General features: G+C 43.7%; 1 protein-coding gene across 1 annotated transcript in view; it reads right to left on the bottom strand.

Annotated features, from left to right (window-relative positions):
• The window catches only part of LOC145403091 (putative E3 ubiquitin-protein ligase HERC1), a 597,230-nt gene that overhangs the window by 438,614 nt on the left and 133,616 nt on the right, over positions 1-25,000 (bottom strand). The window contains 3 exon segments of the mRNA XM_080274923.1: positions 7,878-8,006; positions 9,626-9,760; positions 16,416-16,576. Of these exon segments, the coding sequence (XP_080131049.1) occupies positions 7,878-8,006; positions 9,626-9,760; positions 16,416-16,576 (425 nt within the window).

Raw genomic sequence — 25,000 nt, forward strand, 5'->3', positions numbered from 1 at the left:
AAGAGAGAGAGATTGTCCAGGTGCTTGAGGGTGCAAAAGTGGATGTATGTGGAATAACTGAAACAAAATGGAGAGGAGAAAGTGTGAGAGAATGGGAGTATGGATGGGGTATATGTGCAGGAGTAGGTGAGAATGAGAGGGCAAAGCAAGGAGTATGTATAATTGTAAGTAAAAGATGGAAGAAGAGCATGAGACAGTATGGATCAGTTGGGTTAAGGATTGTGTGGGTAAAGTTGAAAGTTGGAATACAAATGTGGGCGATTGTGTGTGTATGCGCCAATGCAAGATCGTGCAAGAAGAGTGAGGGAAGAGTTCTGGACAAATGTAGAAGTGTGCATGGAAAAGTTTGGAAGGAATGAGAGAGTGTTTTTGATCGGTGATATGAATGGTAAAGTTGGGGATGTGAAGGTGGATGGAATAGTTGGTGAGTGGAGTGTGCCTGCTGAGATAGATGAGAATGGGAGTGTGTTAGTGGACATTTGTGCTGGGAGGGGGTTGGTGATAGCCAATACCCTCTTCAGGCAAAAAATGATCAACAGGTATACATGGCGAGTGAGGAGAAGGGTGGGTGGTGAACTGAATGAAAGGAAGGTAATGATTGATTATGTGTGTGTGGATGAAAGGATGCGAAGATGTGTAATGGATGCAAGAGCTTATAGAGGTTGGGGGAGTGGACTTTCTGACCACTACTTGGTGGTGGCCAGAATTAGGATTCAAGTAAGATGGAGGAATAGAAGAAGGGAAAGACGAGAGGAAGAAGTAGTTGCAAGGAGAGTGGAAAGGTTACAAGAGGATGAGAAAAAGGCAGAGTATAAGAGAGAAGTGGAGGAACGATTGGGCAAACATGAATTGGAGCAGATGGGAGACGTGGAAAGTGTGTGTAAGATATTTACAGAAGAAATATGTGCAGCATGTGATGTGGTGTGTGGAAGGAAGAGAAGATGGAGGGGGGTGCAAGGAACAGCGTGGTGGACTGAAGAGGTGAGACAGGCTGTGGCACAAAAGAAGAAAGCATACAATGAATGGATGAGAAATAGGGGCGTGGAAGAAGTTGAGAGGCGGAAGAGAGAGTTATATGTAGAAAGAAAGAGAGAGGTGAAAAGATTAGTAAGAGAGAGTAAGAAGAGAGTGGATGAGGAATTTGGAAGGAATTTGAGTGTAAAGTGGAGGGACTGTAAGAAAATGTTCTGGAAAGAGATGAAAAGAGTAAGACAGGGTGGAAGTGAAGCTAGCAGGGGAGTGAAAGATAAAAATGGTAGATTACTAGTGGAGAAGGGAGAAAAAGTGAGCAGATGTAGAGAACACTTTAAGGAATTGTTGAACATAGAGGATGGAAGTAAGGCGAGTATAAGTGGCTGGGGAATGGCTGGAAGAAGGAGGGAGGTGAGAAGACTGGAAGAAATCAGTAGGATAAAAGTTGTGGAAGCAATGAAGAAAGTTAAATCAGGGAAAGCCCCAGGAATTGATGGAGTGTGTGGTGAAATGCTGAAGCATGGGGGAGAGATAGTAATAGAATGGATGTGGAAAATGTGCAGATTGGCCTGGGAGGAAGGTAGAGTCCCGGAGGATTGGAAGTCAGGTATAATTATTCCCTTGTACAAAGGAAAAGGGGAAAAAGAAGTGTGTGGTAATCATACGGGCATTTGTCTTCTTAGTATAATAGGAAAAGTGTATGGTAGGATACTTATTGACAGAGTTAGAGAAAGATCAGAGGAATTAGTTGGAGAAGAACAGGGAGGCTTTAGGAAGGTTGTGTAGATCAGATATTCATTCTTAGTTCTTTAGTGGAAAAGTTTCTAGAGAAGGGAAAGAAGTTGTGTGCGGCTTTCATTGATTTGGAGAAAGCATATGACAGGGGGGATAGACAAGGATTGTGGAAAGTGTTAACAATATATGGTGTAGACGGGAAGTTGTTGAATGCTGTGGAGAGTATGTACGATGGTGCGAAGGCTGCAGTGCGGGTGGATGGTGAACTAAGTGAATTTTTCTCTTTGAAAGTTGGTTTGAAACAGGGATGTGTCATGTCTCCATGGTTGTTTAATCTGTACATGGATGGGGTAATAAAAGAGGTACAAGGTAGGGTAGTGGATGTTGGAGTGGCCCTGGTGAGAGAAGATAGTGTTTGGAAACTCCCTGTACTGTTGCTTGCAGATGATACAGTGTTGTTGAGTAAAGACGAAGGGGAGCTGCAAGGCTTGGTGGATGAGTTTGGGAGAGTGTGTAAGAAACGGAATCTAAAGGTGAATGTAGGGAAGAGTAAAGTGATGGTCTTTGAGAGAGGTGAAGTCAGTGAATGTACAGCGAGGTTGGATGGTGAGGAATTGGAAAATGTGAGTACGTTTAAGTACTTGGGTAATGTGATGAGTAATGATGGAGGTTTAGAAGGTGAAGTGCTTGAAAGGGTACAGCAGGGAAGAAAGGTTGCTGGTTCTTTGAAAGCAGTAATAAGAAACAGGGAAGTGAGCATGGAAGTGAAAAAGTTACTACATGACAGTATTGTGATACCAACTCTAATGTATGGAAGTGAAGCTTGGACATTGTTGGAAGGGCACAAGTCAAGAGTGAGAGCAGTGGAAATGAGTTATTTAAGAGGAGCCTGTGGAGTCACATGGAGAGACAGGCTGACAAATGAGGATATAAAGGAGCGTTGCGGTGTGGGTGTGGATGTGATAGGAAGAGTTATGAGGAACACACTGAGGTGGTTTGGCCATGTGGAGAGAATAGAGGGTGAATGACTGACGAAGAGAGTGTATGTGAGTGAGGTGGAGGGGGAGGCCGAGGATGAGCTGGAAGGATGGGGTGGAGAGGTATATGAGAGAGGAGGGTGAGAGTTGGGAGCAGGGCAGTGAAATGGCGGGGGACAGGGCGACTTGGAGGCGATTTGTTTGTGGCCACTCCAAACGGGATTGAGGCGTCTGGCAATATATATATATATATATATATATATATATATATATATATATATATATATGTGTGTGTGTATATATATATATATATATATATATATATATATATATATATATATATATATATATATATATATATATATATATATATCATCCGGACCTCCTTTCCCACCCAAGGGCAGAATGAGGAGTAGCAATGTCCAGACAGCCCAAAATTGCCCAATCCAATGGGCCACGCTTCCATCCACTCATCATTGAAACCCCCAGAATCCTGGCTCTATCGATAAGCCAAAAACATTCATTGTGTTCAGCAGCTTCACATAATCGTATCCGACAGAGTTAATCCAGACGCTGCCACGTTAAAAAGGGGTGCCAAAAATCCCTGATCATGTATATCTCCTCACAAAATTCATCCAGCCAGCTCGAACTCCTGTCAGTTCCCTAGCCTCACCGACTTCCAAACCTCTCTTCCTCACACATTCATCCACCATATCTCTCCACATTCTCCTTGGCCTACCTCGCCTCCTCTCTCCTTCGAATTCGTTCAGATATACCTTCTTCACCACTCTCCTGTTATCCATTCTCTCCAAATGACCATACCATCTCAGTACATTCTCTTCAATTCTTGTGTCCACCGACTTCCTCATTCTGCATCTTTCACGAATCACATTATTTCGTATCCTATCCACCCTCTGTACTCCACATACATTCCTCAGCAGTCTCATCTCCACTGCTCTTACTCTTGACTTCTCATTTTCATGCCACACCATAGTCTCACATCCATGTGTTAAAAGTTGGCACTAACACTCCTTCATGTAAGCCTCATGCAGTTGCAACACTCAAGCCTCTGTTTCTTATCAAGGCCTTCATTGCACCAGCTACTTTTCTTCATTGTGTCACTCTACTTTCAACTTCTTTTGCACATTTTCCTCTCTTTTCTATCACTGTACACAGGTATTTGAACTCTCTCACCAACTCCAGTCTCTCTCCATTCACTGTTACATTGCACTGGGAGTCACCTTCTCTCTCAATAACCATCACTTTACTCTTTTCTACATTTACTCTCAAGGAACAATGCTTGCAGACATCAGCAAAACTCTGCACTAGCCTACCAAATTCTTGTCTGGTATTTGCAAGCAGTACTGCACCATCAGCATACAACAAATTTGAGATATTCCATCCATCACCATTCATTACCACTGCCATCCCTCTCTCCATTACTCGTGTTTTCACTTCTCTCATCACCCCATCCATATATACATTGAACAACCATGGGGACAACACACAACCTTGTCGCACGCCCAAACTGATCGTGAACCATTCACTTAGATGCCCATTAACCCTGACACATGCTTCACTACCATCATAAAAATCTTGACGGCACCTAGCAGCTTACCCTCTACACCGTACATGAGCAAAACTTTCCACAATCCTTCTCTGTCCACTTTGTCATATGCTTTTTCCAGATCCATGAATGCCATAAACACCTAATGGTCCTTCTCACAAGCCTTCTCTACTATCTGTCTCACAGCAAATATTTGGTCCACACATCCTCTGCTACTCCTAAAGCCACCCTGTTCATCACTCACTAGGACTTCTGATATCTCTCTTACTTTCTCTATAATAATTTTTCCATATACCTTCCCTACCACACTCAGTAAGCTTATGCCATGATAATTCTTGCATTCACTTCGTTCACCTTTATTTTTGTACAGGGGTACAATCACAGCCTTTTTCCACTCTGCAGGTACGGTTTCACTCATCCATGCCTTCTTACATATCTCCAACAAGCACTTCATTCCATTCTCTCCACTACATTTAAGCATCTCTGCATACACCTCATCAACCCTAGCTGATTTCCCATTTTTCAGCCGCTTAACAGCACTCTTCACCTGTGTGAGTGTCACGTCTCCTGGCACTGTATCCCCCCCCCCCAAACCAATCATGTTTACAGCTGCTCTGCTCTCTCTATCCCCATTCATCAGGCTTTCAAAATATTCTTTCCATCTGGTCCTTACTTCATCTCCATGGGTTAATAATCTACCACCTGCATCGTTCACACCATCCCATTTCTTTCTGCTTTCACTTCTACATTTCTGCACCTCTTTCCAGAAAAACTTTTTATTTTCAGAGTGGTTCGCATTCATTTTTCTTCCTATATCCTCATTTACCTCCTCCTTTTTCCTCTTCACTAGTCTCTTTACGTGCTTCTTGCTCTCAACATAATCAGTTCACCCCTATCCTGTAACCACTTTAGCCACTTCTTCCTCTTTTCCTCCACCACTCTCTTTATCTCCTCATCCCACCATGCCGTACCTTTCTTCTTTGCTGTTACTCTTGCCACACCACACACCGCTTTAGCATTACTAAGCAATCCCTGTATGCATTCCACAGGCTGTCCAGAGCCATTTCATTCCAATTCAGTAATTCTAACTCATCCTCTACTTTGGTCTTCTATTCATCTGCCATTTCTTTGATCCTCAGCTTCTCAACTTTCAGAGTTTCTCCCTGACTGCTTCTCTCTCTCCTGATCCACCTCACTCCTCTCAGCTTGATCTTGTATACTACAATCATATGATCTGACAGACCTCCACATCGTCCTCTCACAGCCCTCGTATCAGCAACCATTCCCATCATTGACCTCTCTATGAGCAAGCAATCAATCAGGTTTCTTTCAACACGATCCCCGTTCCCTCTATACCAAGTATATTTATGTGCATCTCTGTGTTTGTAATACGAGTTACAAATGCACAACCTCCTCTCTTGACACATATCCTTTAGTCTCTTCCCATTATCATTTTCTCCTGGTACTCCATAGCAACCCATTATGTCATCCTCAGGACCAGTGCCTACTCTTCTGTTCATATCCCCCATCACAATCACTTTATAGCTCCTGGGCATTTCTCCCACTACTTCACCCAGCTCATTCCAAAACCTGTCTTTCTCTCTCTCACTCCCATCCTCACACAGTGCATACGCTACAATCACTGCCACTTTCACCTTCTCAAACTTGAACTTGATACATACACCTTGAGCTGACACATTTGTAGTCTCTCATTCCACTCTGCCACACCTCATTCATCAACAAAGCAACTCCTTTTTCGCATCTTCCTCGCCATTCATTTCCGATCTTACACATTTCACACCCTCCCTCTCCTCCACTTTGCACCCTTTCATCTTCGTTTCACACAATGCCATCACGGCATATCTCGCACTCTTAAACACATTCACCACTTCCACCCTCTTGCTCTCTTCATTCACACCTCTCACATTCCACATATACCTGTACTGTATATATATATATATATATATATCGGTGATGTAGTGCTGCTCTAGGGTGTCTGCCCTTTCCTCGCTTCCATCCTTCTTTCCTTCCATCCTCTTCTGTCTTCCTTTCCTTCATTCTTTCCTTGTCCTTCTGCCTATGGGTGACTTTACACTCCCTCTTCGGTCTTTCTTTCCTTCATTCTTTCCTTTTCTTTCTGCCTGTGGGTGACTCTACACTCAGTGACAAGCCAAATGGTTTCCTGTACACCAGGAAACCATTTACTATGCTGGGTGGTAACCATATAACCAAATTTTGGCACCTGGTGGTTTAGTGGGTAATTACTGCACTCCAATCGGATTTAACCAAATTTTGGCACCTGGTGGTTTAGTGGGTAATTACTGTGCTCCAGTCGGATTTAACCAAACTTTGGCACCTGGTAGTTTAGTGAGTAATTACTGCACTCCAGTCGGATTGAGCCAGTGAAGGTTTATATCCAAGGGGTGGTTGGGGTTGATTGCTCATGTAATGCCACTCAGGGATGAGTGAGGCTGGTCACTCTCATCTTAAATGTCGAGACCAACTGCCTAGCCCTGGACTCCTACGCTCCTCGCGGGGCAATGTAGGATTGGATGATGGATGGATGGATGGATATATATATATACACAATATATATACAAACACACACACACACACCACTACGGTTTTGCAACCGTATGGTCAGAAGAGCAGAGCGCACAGACACATCTGTACTACACGACATCCACGGACAAGAATGAGAGTGTGTGACGACATTCTTGGCACGCTGGGCGAGCCGCTCCTGTGACAGTTTCTGATTGGCTGGCGCGTAGAGGGCGTACTCAATGGCTCGTACGTTTCGGGATTTTTCCAGGCACTAGTTGGCTACCACTTATGAGCCAACTGAGATGCCTCAATGCCAGATATTGCATAGAACCACCGGTTACATCCCAGTTTGAAGACAGATGTTGATTACCGGTAATTTTGCCGGATATTGCTTTAACAGAGCCAAGCCAGCAGCGCTGGATATTGCGTTGGGCCGGATACTGCAATGACAATTAATTGACAGTTTACTTATACAGTATATGCTGACAGTCAAGATGTGCTGATAATGTTTTAGTATTTTCAATACATTTAAGAATATAAGCACTGATTCTGTGCCAAATTTAGTGTATGTTGTACCAAATGAACTTATATTTCAAGGAACCAAATCTGGAATATCAAAAACAAAAACATTCCATTGCTAACACTTCGTCTAAGTTGCCAGCAAAAACTCATGCAATTATCACACGGTTTAGTGAGACACATGAAGGGTGCACCTAGGCTGCAGACTGCCCAGGTGTGCATCACACTATCGCAACACAGACAAGCCTTCAACATACCCTCAACAAAAGACCTCTGGAAGTGATTGGTTAAAGAGGCCAGTTTCATGCAGTCCACAGAGTTCATGTCCAGATGAGCCAGGGGATGCAACAACAAGCTCCCTTGTGCCCCTTCTTCAGCAGTATATTTGTGCATGTGGCACATATATATTCAGCTGCATGATATTTATAAAAATAAATGTCAGTATCAAAAAGACAGAACTAGTAAAAGAAACAGAATAGTAAGTGCAATATTTGATATAAAATGCTAAGAAAGCGTGAGGTACAAAGCCTCCTAAACCGGTCCTACTGTAGCTTGTGTCTCACCTGAATAGGAGTTCCCTGAGCAGTGTAGCCTCAGCACCCAGCACAGCCTGAGTCATTCCACCAGTCAGGGCCAGGGACAGGTGAGTATTGAGCAGCTGCAGGCACACAATCACAAACTTCTCCTGGTCTCTGAGGTAATAAACACACTCATTAAGATATGGTACTGAATACCTACACTAATAACATTAGTCTCTACACAAACTTCTCCTGGTCTCAAATAAACACACTCATTAAGATATCGTACGGAATAGCTACACTAACAACATTAGTCTCTACACAAACTTCTCCTGGTCTCTGAAGTAATACACACACTCATTAAGATATGGTATGGAATACTGACACTAATAACATTAGTCTCTATACCTTTTTAATCAGCAGATACACCATCACAGACTTATGCTCTCTGACACAAGGGATACATGCATCAACAAACAGTACTGGCTATCTACACTAATTATATTAGGTCTACTTTATTTTAACCCCTTCAATTTCAGAACTTCATTTTCATGTTATTTTTGACAACCCTAACAATTCTCTTCACCTAATGAAAGACAGTTTGAACTGATGGGTAAGACACAGTCCATATTAACCCCTGCAAGTGTGGCATTCTCATCAGAACTGTCCAAAAATAGCAACAGTAAAATAAATCTGTATATGGATAGGGTCATAAGAGATACAAGGTAGAGCAGTGGATGTTGGAGTGGCCCTGATGAGAGAGGGCAGTGTTTGGAAACTCCCAGTACTGTTGTTTGCAGATGATACTGTGTTGTTATGTGAAGAAGAAGGGGAGCTGCATGGTTTGGTGAATGAGTTTGGGAGAGTGTGTATGAAACAGAATCTAAAGGTGAATGTAGGCAAGAGTAAAGTTATGGTCTTTGAGAGAAATGATGTCACTGACGATACAGTGATTCTGGATGAGATGGAAATGAAAATGTGAATGCATTTAAGTACTTGGGTAGTGTGATGAGTAAGGATGGAAGTTTAGAGGTTGAAATGCTTGACAGGGTACAAGAAGGAAGAAAGGTTGCTGGCTCTTTGAAAGCAGTGATAAGAAACAGGGAAGTGAGCATGGAAGGAAAAATGTCGCTGCATGACGGTAATGTGATACCAACTCCAATGTACAGAAGTGAAGCTTGGACCTTGTTGGAGGGACCCATGTCATGAGTGAGAGCAGTGGAAATGAGTTATTTGAGAGGAGCATGTGGAGTCACATGGAAAGACAGACACAAATGAGGATGTGAAGGAGAGTTGTGGTGTGGATGTGGATGTAACAGAAAAGGTTAGGAGAAATACACTGACGTGGTTTGGCCATATGGAGAGGATGGAGAGTGAGAGACTGATGAGGAGGGTGTATGTGACTTAGGTGGAGAGGGGGAGGGGGGGAAGCCAAGAAGGGAAGATATGGGAATTCAGTGTTATGAAAGGTCAGTGGTATGGGTGAATGTGGTCATGAACTCATGCGGGAAGAAAAATGGCTCAAAAAGAACACAAAGTGCAGGGAGGAGGAAGCAGCAGTGTGACTGACAAGGGGAGAATTCAAGAAGAAATCGCAAAAACTACTACACACAACCACTGCTTTACAAATCGACTTCCCTGTTTCAGTTCCATATGCTGACAGAGCTAGAGAGACCCTGCCCCAAAATCTCATGGTTGGCTCAGGAATTACACCATCATTTCTCAGCTGTGGGCTGAGTGAGTTTCCAAATGCATCACTGTCAGCCGTAAGAAAGAAGAAAACAATAAAATACCTGAGGGATGCAAATGGTTTGATGGGTTGAGTAGGATGGTCAAAGCAGCAGTATTTTTCAATGAAGGTGCGCAGGAGTGCAAATGTTCCTTCCTGCAGGTCCACACAAAAGGGACGGTGCCAGGATACCACACGCCTGAAAATAAATGGGTTTTAGATCATCATTATCCAAACCTTTGTTCCCACATAAGAATGGGGTGAGGTATGATCAAGAAAAAAATAAAAATCTCTCTATTTATCTATCTATCTACAGTAATCTCTCAATTATCCCTCATCGCAATATCTGGTGCTTTTTACTTGGCTCTATTAAAACAATATCTGGTGAAATTAGGCAGTATCTGGCTCAGAAACCGGATGCAATCAGCGGTATTATGCATTTTTCACCAGTGATGTGTATTATCTGGCACATGGGACCCAATCAGCATGTGGGCAGATCCCGCACCATGCCAGCCAATCACAATGCGTTGCGGGAGTGGCCTACTCAACGTGCCAAGTCTCCCATCGCTCTCTCAGTCTCTCCTGTGGATGGCATATAGTGTGGACGTATCTGTGTGTTGCACATATGAGACCCTTGCAGTGGCTACCCCACAGTGCTGTGACTTAGACTGTGACCCCCTCTGCTGGAGTATTCTTTGTGGGAGCCATTTGCCATTAAAGCACATGGGATTAGCTGCACTCTACTGCATAGTGTATTACTCCACCCTCCACCAATGTCAACACTAGGTGAGTACAGTATCCATCCATCCATTATCTAATCCTGTGTTGCCCCATGAGGAGCGTACGAGCCTGGGGCTAGGCAAGTTGGTTCTGATAGTTAAGATGAGAGTGACCAGCCTCGCTCATCCCTCAGTGGCATTACGTAAGCAATAAACACCAACTACTCCTTGGATAGAAACTTGCACAGGCCCAATCCAACTGGAGCACTTTAATTGCCCACTAAACCCAAATGTGTCAAAATTTGATTATATGGTTACCACCCAGCGTTGTAAATGGTTTCCTGGTGTACAGGAAACCATTTGGCTTGTCAGTCTGTGTAGAGTCACCCATTGGCAGAAGGAAGAGGAATGATTATGATTAAATTGTGTACTGTATTACTGCACTATATAAGCTGTATCAACACTGAACATACAGGATGGAAGTAATCCGAGTATAAGTGGCAGGGTAATGGCTATGAGAAGGAGGGAGGTGAGAAGACAGGAAGAAATCAGTAGGATAGAAGTTGTGGAAGCAATGAAGAAAGTTAAACAGTAGGATAGAAGTTGTGGAAGCAATGAAGAAAGTTAAACTGGGGAAAGCCCCAGGAATTGATGGAGTGTGTGGTGAAATGCTGAAGCATGGGGGAGAGATAGTAGTAGAATGGATGTGGAAAATGTGCAGATTGGCCTGGGAGGAAGGTAGAGTCCCGGAGGATAGGAAGTCAGGTATAATTATTCCCTTGTACAAAGGAAAAGAGGAAAAAGAAATGTGTGGTAATCATAGGGGCATTTGTCTTCTTAGTATAATAGGAAAAGTGTATGGTAGGATACTTATTGACAGAGTTAGAGAAAGAACAGAGGAATTAGTTAGAGAAGAACAGGGAGGCTTTAGGAAGGGAAGAGGTTGTGTAGATCAGATATTCATTCTTAGATCTTTAGTGAAAAAGTTTCTAGAGAAGGGAAAAAAGTTGTATGCGGCTTTCATTGATTTCGAGAAAGCATATGACAGGGTGGATAGACAAGGATTGTGGAAAGTATTAAGAATATATGGAGTAGATGGAAAGTTGCTGAATGCTGTGAAGAGTATGTACGATGGTGCGAAGGCTGCAGTGCGGGTGGATGGTGAACTAAGTGAATTTTTCTCTTTGGAGGTTGGGTTGAAACAGGAATGTGTCATGTCTCCATGGTTGTTCAATCTGTTCATGGATGGGATAATAAAAGAGGTACAAGGTAGGGAAGTGGATGTTGGAGTGGCCCTGGTGAGAGAGGATAGTGTTTGGAAACTCCCTGTACTGTTGTTTGCAGATGATACTGTGTTGTTGAGTGAAGACGAAGGGGAGCTGCAAGACTTGCTGGATGAGTTTGGGAGAGTGTGCAAGAAACGGAATCTAAAGGTGAATGTAAGGAAGAGTAAAGTGATGGTCTTTGAGAGAGGTGAAGTCAGTGAATGTACAGCGAGGTTGGATGGTGAGGAATTGGAAAATGTGAGTATGTTTAAGTACATGGGTAGTCTATCTATCTATCTATCTATCTATTGCCAGACGCCTCAATCCCGTTTGGGGTGGCCACAAACAAATCGCCTCCAAGTCACCCTGTCCCCCGCCATTTCACTCCCCTGCTCCCAACTCACACCCCCCTCTCTCATATACCTCTCCACCCCATCTCTCCATCTCATCCTCGGCCTCCCCCTACCGTTTTCCCCCTCCACCTCACTCACATACACTCACTTCGTCAGTCTTTCACCCTCCATCCTCTCCACATGGCCAAACCACCTCAGTGTGTTCCTCATAACGCTTCCTATCACATCCACATCAACACCACAACGCTCCTTTATATCCTCATTTGTCAGCCTGTTTCTCCATGTAACTCCACAGGCTCCTCTTAAATAACTCATTTCCACTGCTCTCACTCTTGACTTGTGTCCTTCCAACAACGTCCAAGCTTCACTTCCGTACGTTAGAGTTGGTATCACAATACTGTCATGTAGTAACTTTTTCACTTCCATGCTCACTTCCCTGTTTCTTATCACTGCTTTCAAAGAACCAGCAACCTTTCTTCCCTGCTGTACTCTTTCAAGCACTTCACCCTCCAAACCTCCATCCTTACTCATCACACTACCCAAGTACTGAAACGTACTCACATTTTCCAATTCCTCACCATCCAACCTCGCTGTACATTCACTGACTTCACCTCTCTCAAAGACCATCACTTTACTCTTCCCTACATTCACCTTTAGATTCCGTTTCTTACACACTCTCTCAAACTCATCCACCAAGCCTTGCAGCTCCCCTTCGTCCTCACTCAACAACACAGTATCATCTGCAAACAACAGTACAGGGAGTTTCCAAACACTATCCTCTCTCACCAGGGCCACTCCAACATCCACTACCCTACCTTGTACCTCTTTTATTACCCCATCCATGTACAGATTGAACAACCATGGAGACATGACACATCCCTGTTTCATCCCAACTTTCAAAGAGAAAAATTCACTAAGTTCACCATCCACACGCACTGCAGCCTTCTCACCATTGTACATACTCTTCACAGCATTCAACAACTTCCCATCTACTCCATATATTCTTAACACTTTCCACAATCCTAGTCTATCCACCCTGTCATATGCTTTCTCCAAATCCATGAAAGCCGCATACAACTTCTTTCCCTTCTCTAGAAACTTTTCCACTAAAGATCTGAGAATGAATATCTGATCTACACAACCTCTTCCCTTCCTAAAGCCTCCCTGTTCTTCTCCAACTAATTTCTCTGTTCTTTCTCTAACTCTGTCAATAAGTATCCTACCATACACTTTTCCTATTATACTAAGAAGACAAATGCCCCTATGATTACCACACACTTCTTTTTCCCCTTTTCCTTTGTACAAGGGAATAATTATACCTGACTTCCTATCCTCCGGGACTCTACCTTCCTCCCAGGCCAATCTGCACATCTTCCACATCCATTCTACTACTATCTCTCCCCCATGCTTCAGCATTTCACCACACACTCCATCAATTCCTGGGGCTTTCCCTGATTTAACTTTCTTCATTGCTTCCACAACTTCTATCCTACTGATTTCTTCCTCTCTTCTCACCTCCCTCCTTCTCTCAGCCATTCCCCAGCCACTTATTCTCGCATTACTTCCATCCTCCACATTCAACAATTCCTTAAAGTGTTCTCTCCATCTGCTCACTTTTTCTCCCTTCTCCACTAGTAATCTACCATTTTTATCTTTCACTCCCCTGCTAACTTCACTTCCACCCTGTCTTACTCTTTTCACCTCTTTCCAGAACATTTTCTTACAGTCCCTCCACTTTACACTCAAATTCCTTCCAAATTCCTCATCCACTCTCTTCTTACACTCTCTTACTAATCTTTTCACCTCTCTCTTTCTTTCTACATATAACTCTCTCTTCTGCCTCTCAACTTCTTCCACGCCCCTGTTTCTCATCCATTCATTGTATGCTTTCTTCTTTTGTGCCACAGCCCGTTTCACCTCTTTAGTCCACCACGCTGTTCCTTGCACCCCCCTCCGTCTTCTCTTCCTTCCACACACCACATCACATGCTGCACATATTTCTTCTGTAAATATTCTACACACACCTTCCACGTCCCCCATCTGCTCCAATTCACATTTGCCCAATCGTTCCTCCACTTCTCTCATATACTCTGCCTTTTTCTCATCCTCTTGTAACCTTTCCACTCTCCTTGCAACTACTCCTTCCTCTCGTCTTTCCCTTCTTCTATTCCTCCATCTTACTTGAACTTTAATTCTGGCCACCACCAAGTAGTGGTCAGAAAGTCCACTCCCCCAACCTCTATAAACTCTTGCATCCAATATACATCTTCGCATCCTTTCATCCACACACACATAATCAATCATTGCCTTCCTTTCACTCAGTTCACCACCCACCTTTCTCATCACTTGCCATGTATACCTGTGGATCATTTTATGCCTGAAGAGGGTATTGGCTATCACCAACCCCCTCCCAGCACAAATGTCCACTAACGCACTCCCATTCTCATCTACCTCAGCAGGCACACCCCACTCACCAACTATTCCATCCACCTTCACATTCCCAACTTTACCATTCATATCACCAATCAAAAACACTCTCTCATTCCTTCCAAACTTTTCCATACACACTTCTACATTTGTCCAGAACTCTTCTCTCACGATCTTGCGTTGGTGCATACACACACACAATCGCCCACATTTGTATTCCAACTTTCAACTTTACCCACACAATCCTTGATCCAACTGATCCATACTGTCTTATGCTCCTCTTCCATCTTTTACTCACAACTATACATACTCCTTCCTTTGCCCTCTCATTCTCACCTACTCCTGCACATATACCCCATCCATACTCCCATTCTCTCACACTTTCTCCTCTCCATTTTGTTTCAGTTATTCCACATACATCCACTTTTGCATTCTCAAGCACCTGGACAATCTCTCTCTCTTCCACCTCATCATTTGCTCCCCTTACATTCCAAGTTCCAATTGCAAAGTCCTTTGTCCGGTCCTTGGTCGTCAACGTTTGGTCAGTCCTTGTCCGAGGCTTCTTGTTTGTTTTTTTAGTTAGTTGTTTTCCGAGGAGGGGCACTAACCCTCCACCAACCCTTTTAGTCGCCTTTTACGACAAGCAGGGATACTGGGGGAGTATTCTTGAAAAACCCCCCTACCCCCAGGAGTAGTAGGGAAGAAAGGTTGCTGGTTCCTAGAAAGCAGTGATAAGAAACAGGGAAGTGAGCATGGAAGTGAAAAAGTTACTACATGACAGTATTGTGATACCAACTCTAACGTATGGAAGTGAAGCGTGGACATTGTTGGAGGGACACAAATCAAGAGTGACAGCAGTGGAAATGAGTTATTTAAGAGGAGCCTGTGGAGTCACATGGAGAGACAGGCTGATGAATGAGGATATAAAGGAGCGTTGTGGTGTGGATGTGGATGTGATAGGAAGTTATAAGGAACACACTGAGGTGGTTTGGCCATGTGGAGAGGATGGAGGGTGAGAGACTGACGAAGAGAGTGCATGTGAATGAGGTGGAGGGGGGAAGAGGGAGGGGGAGGCCAAGGATGAGATGGAGGGATGGGGTGGAGAGGTATATGAGAGAGGGGGGTGTGAGTTGGGATCAGGGCAGTGAAATGGCGGGGGACAGGACGACATGGAGGCGATTTGTTTGTGGCCATCCCAAACGGGATTGAGGCATCTGGCAATAGATAGATAGATAGATAGAACACTGTACTGCATTTTATGCTTGATTTTAATCTTTTACCCATGGGTAATATTGTTGGAAAGTTTTAGGATAGAGGGTTGAGACAGATAGCTTAAGGCAGTGACACATTATCCGGCCCAATGCCAGATGGACAGCCAACTGCAGATACCGATGCAATATCCAGTGTTTCACATTATTCAACGGGGGAGTTGGCTGAATTATGTCGCATAACTGAGAGATTACTATATAGCCATAGGCCATAATCTTGAAAGGGGTGGCCATTTGCCTTTGAGTTTGTTGTTTTAAAGGGGGTGAAACTAACCCTCCGCCAACTCACTTGCCGACACGCTGAGAACACGTATGGGTTGGTTATGTGGTTACCACCCAGCACTGTAAATGGTTTCCTGGCTTACAGCAATAAAATAAATTTAAGGGCAATGCTTTTTAGATTACGGAAGCTGTAACTCCTGAAAGGATTTTGGAATAAACTTTTCACAGGAAAGCAGCACTGCCACCAATAACATTTTACTCCAATGTTGTATTCTTTTACCGAAGTCTTGTATCACATGGCAATTTTATTCAAATTATGACTGAGCTCTAATAGCCAAGAGGGTACTGAAGGCTATAACTAACTCCTCCAGCTCAAAAAGTCTATCAAATGCCAAATGTATATATTGTATATGAAAGTAGTAAAGAATAATTCAAAAACACATCATCGGAGTAAAGGGATTAGGATGTCTAGCTACAATAAGATACACAAAGTATTCAAGATTAAGGAGGCTGTAACTTCTGAATGGATTCTGGAACAAACTTTTCTCAGGTTTGTAGTGCTGTCACCCTTATCATACAAAGAGGTAAGTGCTGGCCTGCCTGTCAGTGGGTATGGCAGTCCAAGCAACAGAGTGCGTTGTGCCGGCGCTGATCTGGTGAACTGGTACATCCAAGCCGGCAACACGCTTGGGGCGTAGGATGGGTGACACTGTGTGACCCTGACCGCACTGACCCATTGTGTTCGACCCCCATGCATACACCTGGTCAAGAGGGTTAAAACTGGTTAGATATGTTCTGATCTGGTTTACTAAAAGAAGAGTGTGTCATGTCTCTACAGCTGTATAATACAGATATATAAATATAAATATATATATATATATATATATATATATATCATCATCAGCCATTATAAGTCCACTGCTGAACAAAGGCCTCACCCAACCTTCTCCACGAATTCCTTGGCTGAGCCAATCTTTGCCACGTTTTCCCTGCAAATTTCTCTATCTCATCTCTCCACCTTCTGTCTGGCCTTTTTCTGCTAAGCTTACCATCTCTTGGTGTCCAGTCAGTCAACCTCTTGCTCCATCGATTATCCCTTGTTCTTGCTACATGGCCTGTCCACCTCCATTTCTGTTCTTTTATAACTTCTATAATATCTTTGACTTTAGTCTGCTCTCTCACCCAAGTTGATCTTTTCCTGTCTCTTAAAGATATTTCCAACACTGACCTTTCCATTGCTCTCTGAGAACGAATTAATTCATTTTCCATCGATTTTGTCAGTTTCCAAGTCTCACAGCCATATGTCATAGCTGGAATTATACATTCGTTATATACTTTTCGTTTCATACAAACTGGCAAGCTACTTTTTATAATGTCTCTATGTTTACTGAAAGCTTTCCATCCATATATACTGTATATATCATCATCATCATCATCATCATCATCATCCGGACCTCCCTTCCCATCCTTGGGCAAGGTGAGGAGCAGCAATGTCCACACAGTCCAAGTTTGCCTGATTCAATGGGCCACCCTTCCATTCACTCATCGTTAAGTCCCCGGAATCCTGGCTCTATATGATACGCCAAAAACTTTCAGCACATTCTGTAGCTTTACATAAACGTTATTGTAAGTTGCATTTTTTTCTTCCTTGTAACTGTAAATGAGTATTAGGGCAAGTAATTATAGTGTAATTACCTCACCTGGATGGTATAGTGAGGTACTGTTTTTGGTCGAGTTTCTTTGTTTGTTTGTTAGCAACATTACAGAAAAATGGCAGAATGAAAATACATGAAACTTTCAGGATATGTGGACATTGGACCCAAAAGAAAGTGATTGAATTTTGGAGGCAATCGAGTGACCGAGAAAGGTCAATATCAAGGTCGTGGATTTTCATAGGGCTATAACTTGAAGACAGATATTTACCATTATCAACACACAGGAACTCCCATATGGGATATCATTTGGCACCAAGACCTTTGACCTTGAGTGACCCTGAAAGGTCAAACTCGAGGTCACAGATATTCAGGGGGCTGTAACTCAAAACTGGTTGCAGATAGATATACTATTATCAACATATAGGAAGTCTCAGATGGGCTTTTAATTGGTACCATGACCTTTGACCTTGTGACCCTGAAAGGTCAAACTCAAGGTCACAGTTATTCAGGGGGCTACATCTCAAAACTGGGTGAAGATTGAGATATTTTTACAATTATCAACAATTAGGAAGTCTCATATACGCTTTCATTTGGCACCATGACCTTTGACCTTGAGTGACCTTGAAAGGTCAAATGCAAGAGCACAGATTTTCAGTGGGCTATAACTTGAAAACATTTGAAAATAAAATAACTGCTTTTGGGTGAGGTTTCTTGTGCCTGGCACTTGTTGTAACTGTAACTGACTCTATCTATCTATCTATCTATTGCCAGACGCCTCAATCCCATTTGGGGTGGCCACAAACAAATCGCCTCCAAGTCGCCCTGTCCCCCGCCATTTCACTGCCCTGCTCCCAACTCAAACCCCCCTCTCTCATATACCTCTCCACCCCATCCCTCCATCTCATCCTCGGTCTCCCCCTCCCTCTTCCACCCTCCACCTCACTCACATACACTCTCTTCGTCAGTCTTTCACCCTCCATCCTCTCCACATGGCCAAACCACCTCAGTGTGTTCCTCACAACGCTTCCTATAACATCCACATCAACACCACAACGCTCCTTTATATCCTCATTCGTCAGCCTGTCTCTCCACGTGACTCCACAGGCTCCTCTTAAATAACTCATTTCCACTGCTCTCACTCTTGACTTGTGTCCTTCCAACAACGTCCAAGCTTCACTTCCATACGTTAGAGTTGGTATCACAATACTGTCATGTAGTAACTTTTTTACTTCCATGCTCACTTCCCTGTTTCTTATCACTGCTTTCAAGGAACCAGCAACCTTTCTTCCCTGCTGTACCCTTTCAAGCACTTCACCCTCCAAACCTCCATCCTTACTCATCACACTACCCAAATACTTAAACGTACTCACATTTTCCAATTCCTCACCATCCAACCTCGCTATACATTCACTGACTTCACCTCTCTCAAAGACCATCACTTTACTCTTCCCTACATTCACCTTTAGGTTCCGTTTCTTACACACTCTCTCAAACTCATCCACCAAGCCTTGCAGCTCCCCTTCATCTTCACTCAACAACACAGTATCATCTGCAAACAACAGTACAGGGAGTTTCCAAACACTATCCTCTCTCACCAGGGCCACTCCAACATCCACTACCCTACCTTGTACCTCTTTTATTACCCCATCCATGTACAGATTGAACAACCATGGAGACATGACACATCCCTGTTTCAAACCAACTTTCAAAGAGAAAAATTCACTTAGTTCACCATCCACACGCACTGCAGCCTTCGCACCATCGTACATACTCTTCACAGCATTCAACAACTTCCCATCTACTCCATATATTCTTAACACTTTCCACAATCCTTGTCTATCCACCCTATCATATGCTTTCTCCAAATCCATGAAAGCCGCATACAACTTCTTTCCCTTCTCTAGAAACTTTTCCACTAAAGATCTAAGAATGAATATCTGATCTACACAACCTCTTCCCTTCCTAAAGCCTCCCTGTTCTTCTCCAACTAATTTCTCTGTTCTTTCTCTAACTCTGTCTATAAGTATCCTACCATACACTTTTCCTATTATACTAAGAAGACAAATTCCCCTATGATTACCACACACTTCTTTTTCCCCTTTTCCTTTGTACAAGGGAATAATTATACCTGACTTCCAATCCTCCGGGACTCTACCTTCCTCCCAGGCCAATCTGCACATCTTCCACATCCATTCTACTACTATCTCTCCCCATGCTTCAGCATCTCACCACACACTCCATCAATTCCTGGGGCTTTCCCGATTTAACTTTCTTCATTGCTTCCACAACCTCTATCCTACTGATTTCTTCCTGTCTTCTCACCTCCCTCCTTCTCCCAGCCATTCCCCAGCCACTTATACTCGCATTACTTCCATCCTCTCTACGTTCAACAATTCCTTAAAGTGTTCTCTCCATCTGCTCACTTTTTCTCCCTTCTCCACTAGTAATCTACCATGTTTATCTTTCACTCCCCTGCTAACTTCACTTCCACCCTGTCTTACTCTTTTCACTTCTCTCCAGAACATTTTCTTACAGTCCCTCCACTTTACACTCAAATTCCTTCCAAATTCCTCATCCACTCTCTTCTTACTCTCTCTTACTAATCTTTTCACCTCTCTCTTCCTTTCCACATATAACTCTCTCTTCCGCCTCTCAACTTCTTCCACGCCCCTATTTCTCATCCATTCATTGTATGCTTTCTTCTTTTGTGCCACAGCCTGTTTCACCTCTTCAGTCCACCACGCTGTTCCTTGCACCCCCCTCCGTCTTCTCTTCCTTCCACACACCACATCACATGCTGCACATATTTCTTCTGTAAATATCTTACACACACCTTCCACGTCTCCCATCTGCTCCAATTCATATTTGCCCAATCGTTCCTCCACTTCTCTCTTATACTCTGCCTTTTTCTCATCCTCTTGTAACCTTTCCACTCTCCTTACAACTACTCCTTCCTCTCGTCTTTCCCTTCTTCTATTCCTCCATCTTACTTGCATCCTAATTCTGGCCACCACCAAGTAGTGGTCAGAAAGTCCACTCCCCCAACCTCTATACACTCTTGCATCCTTTACACATCTTCACATCCTTTCATCCACACACACATAATCAATCATTGCCTTCCTTTCATTCAGTTCACCACCCAGCCTTCTCATCACTCGCCATGTATACCTGTGGATCATTTTATGCCTGAAGAGGGTATTGGCTATTACCAACCCCCTCCCAGCACAAATGTCCACTAACGCACTCCCATTCTCATCTATCTCAGCAGGCACACCCCACTCACCAACTATTCCATCCACCTTCACATTACCAACTTTACCATTCATATCACCGATCAAAAACACTCTCTCATTCCTTCCAAACTTTTCCATGCACACTTCCACATTTGCCCAGAACTCTTCTCTCACTCTTCTAGCACAATCTTGCGTTGGCGCATACACACACACAATCGCCCACATTTGTATTCCAACTTTCAACTTTACCCACACAATCCTTGACCCAACTGATCCATACTGTCTTATGCTCTTCTTCCATCTTTTACTCACAACTATACACACTCCTTCCTTTGCCCTCTCATTCTCATCTACTCCTGCACATATACCCCATCCATACTCCCATTCTCTCACTCTTTCTCCTCTCCATTTTGTTTCAGTTATTCCACATACATCCACTTTCGCATCCTCAAGCACCTGGACAATCTCTCTCTCTTTCACCTCATCATTCGCTCCTCTTACATTCCATGTACACATTACCAAGTCCTTTGTCCGGTCCTGGGTCGTCAACGTTTGGTCAGTCCTTGTCCGAGGCTTCTTGTTTGTTTTTTTAGTTAGTTGTTTTCCGGGGAGGGGCACTAACCCTCCGCCAACCCTTTTAGTCGCCTTTTATGACAAGCAGGGATACTGGGGGTGTATTCTTGAAAACCCCCCTACCCCCAAGCCTGGTTTTCACCATGAAAAGATCCAATGTTGATACAGTAAACTGTAAATTATTCGTCTTCACAATATCCAGCTCTTTTTGCTCGGCTCTGTTACAACAATATCCGGTGAAATCAGGCAATATCCGTCTCAGAAACGGGAAGCAATCAGCAGCTCTATGCATTTTTTTGGTAGTAATGTGTATCATCCGGCTCAGACATGGGACTCAGTTAGCACAAGGACAGACCCCGCAACACAGTGACACAAACGGCATCCCATAAGGATCAGTTTTGTCCCCTACACTCTTTAACCTACACATACATACCCACACCCCACACACCACAAATATACATTGCTTCCTATTCAGATGACAATACTAATATGTACACACCAAAATGCAAACCCAGCTGCACACATCCTCCAATCTTAGCTCAACACATTACAGGAATGGTTCATCACAGACTCAAAATAGCCCCAGCCAAATCTACAGTGACCCTTCTCACAAACTGGAAAGCAAAGAATAGTCACATTCCACACCTCACCATTAAACAACACCCTCCAACCCCACACACACACACACACACACACACACACACACAGCGACGGAAACCCACGAGCATAGTACATTCCGTGTATATCACAATTAGGTATATTCTTAAATATTTGGAACGACTTAGACAAAGAGGTGGTGCATGAGAAAAACATTCATGTGTGTAAAGGTAGACTTGATAAATGTGGATATGGAGACAAGACAACACGAGCATTGCTCAATTCCTGTATACTACAAATAGGTAAATACAAATAGGTAAATACACACACACACACACACACACACACACACAAAATCCTTGGCGTAACATACAATACATCAGTGTCATTTAAGCAACACACCACAAACATTAAAAATAAATTAACATCAAGACTCAATGCCCTCAGGTCACTTGCCCATATAACATTCAGACATAACAAAGAAACCACCACCACAGTATACAAACAATATATACATTCAGTGATGAACTATGCAAGTCACGCTTGGGCTTCTAATCTCAATAAAACACACTACAACACTCTACATACTATACAGAACAAGACCCTAACAATAATCACAGGCTGCACAGCTACTCCACCTTCAGACCACCAACACAAAGAAACCAAAGTCCTCAAAGTCAAGGATCATCTAGACATGAGAGGCACACAAATTCCTGCCACACCCTCCACAAACCCACACCATCCACTACACTACATGGCAGCACATCCACACACACACCAAGGAACATCAAAACAACACCCTGCACATGATATCATACACAAATACTGTCATCTCTCCCTCCTCGCCCACCTCAAACCAGCTTCCAGAAGCATATCCATGCTCAAATCACTTGCTGCTCCATTCAGTCACTCAGAAGCAATACACAGCTGCATGCACCGACTCCTAATATCCTTCTGAATCCTACCTCCTTCGTGAAGACAGGGTCCACCTGGCCAGGCTGAGACGTGGGCATCATTCAGAACCTTTTGAGTTATCAGAAGAGGCTGGATGCCTCTATCGCTGATGCCTGTCCAGGATGCAACACAGCACCCTATGCTATTATGCACAATATGGTAGACTGCATTGCATGAAATTGCCTATGTGGGAAAGCCTGGTCTCAGCTGCGGCCTTCCTTAGGGACTCGGGGCTGTTCAGCCAGACTGCCAGGGGAACAACTACTATTAATGCTACACAGCAACACGTCAGCCAATCGCAATGCACTGCAGGAGTGGTCCACCCAATGTGCCAAGCCAACCGTCACCCTCTCGTTCTCTCCACTGGACACCGCAAAGTGAAGATGTATCTGTGATTTGTGCATTTGTAAACCATGCGGGGACTACCCCCTAATGCTGTGATTTAGCCCGTGGACCCCAGTGCCCCACCTGTTGCTGTAGTGCTGTGACTTCCCTTGTGGCCCTTCAGTGCTCCATGCCTTACTACCCTGACTATTGTACCCTATTTCTGCATGCTGAATCAGATGGCTGAGTTTGTGGCTTTTGTGGCAGTGCCAACACTGAGTATGATTAAGACCATATTATGTACTGTATTACTGTATTATATGTACTGTATCAAAACTGTACTGTATTTTATGCTTGGTTTTAATCTTTTACTCATGGGTAATACTGTAGGAAAGTTAGGATAGAGGGTTAAGATAGAGAGCTTAGGGTGGTGACATATTATCTACCTCAACACCGAATGAATAGCTGACTGGGGGTGCTGAAACGATATCCAGTATTTCTGCAATATCCGATGAGGGGTATGGCTGAATTATACCAGACAATGGAGAGATAACTGTATACTCAATCTCTTTACTCGTATCATCCATCAGCCAACGGACCAACATGGAGAAACCCATGCAGTTGCCCTTGATATTTTTAAAGTTTTTGACAGTGTGTGGCACTGTTCTCTGCAATCCAAACTCCCTTGCTGAGGCATATCATCTTTTGTCCCACTGATTTCCTCATATCTCAGCAACAAAAATATAAGAGTGAAAGTGGATGATGTTCAATCCAATTTTTATTCAATTAATGCCAGTGTGCCCCAAGGATCAGTCCTGGCTCCAACCCTGTTCCTTAATCATACTAATAATCTCTTGTCTGTCACCCATAATCCCATTTACTCACATGCAGACGACCCAATGCCTCACAGTTCCCTTATACTCAAAAACCCATTCACAACCTACGATACCTCTAACTCCCAACTCAGCCCAGCAATCTCTTTAAATCAACACTTATCCATGATCACTTAATGGGGACAAATAACATCCTCATTTAATACAAGAAAAAACAACTACAGTACAGTAACCGTCAAAATTATCGAGCGCCTACCGCCGGCCGCACAATACTTATGGCCAAAAAAGAATCACCCATTTCTGGGGGTAAAAATGAAGCCACAAGTTTGTGGCGCTAGCATGACATCACAGTAGCCTGAGGCCTTCCGATGCGCTGGTTGGTTCCCGCCCCAGTCGCCCACGGGCTGCCTGAGAGAGAAGAACTCCGCTGCTTCACCCTCTCAAATTGCGCCATTTTTTACTGAGTGTCCCGCAGTGTTTTGGCTTTCACTACTTTATGGCACCTACCCGTGAACTATCGAGTGAAATCATATCCCAGATCATTGCTCTAAAGGAGGCAGGCCACCAGACAAAGGAAATTAGTGAATTGGTTGGTGTGGCATGATCGACAGTGCGTCATTGGTGCGCGCGGTTTCAAGTGGAAAACAGTGGTGAAGTTCCCACAAAGAAACCGCGGTCTGGTAGGCCTAGGAAAACTTCCCCAAGGTCTGTTAATGTTTTAAAATGTGCAGTGGATTTTAATCCTCGTGTGTGTGCAAGGAAAATAAAGGAGAGCAACCCGGAAGTGTTTGGTGAGGAGTCTGTGAGAACTGTGTCTCGTAGGGTCCATGAACTTGGTTACACAAGTCACAGGCCTGTGAAGAAGCCTCTTCTCACAAGAAACCAGCGACTTCGTAGGCTTGCCTTTGCTAATAAATATCTCAACTGGGGTGAGGAGCAATGGTTGTCAGTGTTGTGGGCTGATGAGGCAAAGTTTAGTGTCAGCTGTAACAGAGAAGCACGTGTGTACCGATGCA

Source organism: Coenobita brevimanus, chromosome 60 (genome assembly GCF_032717465.1).
Source record: "Coenobita brevimanus isolate Jiangsu-jjx chromosome 60, ASM3271746v2, whole genome shotgun sequence".
Taxonomy (NCBI): Eukaryota; Metazoa; Arthropoda; class Malacostraca; order Decapoda; family Coenobitidae; genus Coenobita; species Coenobita brevimanus.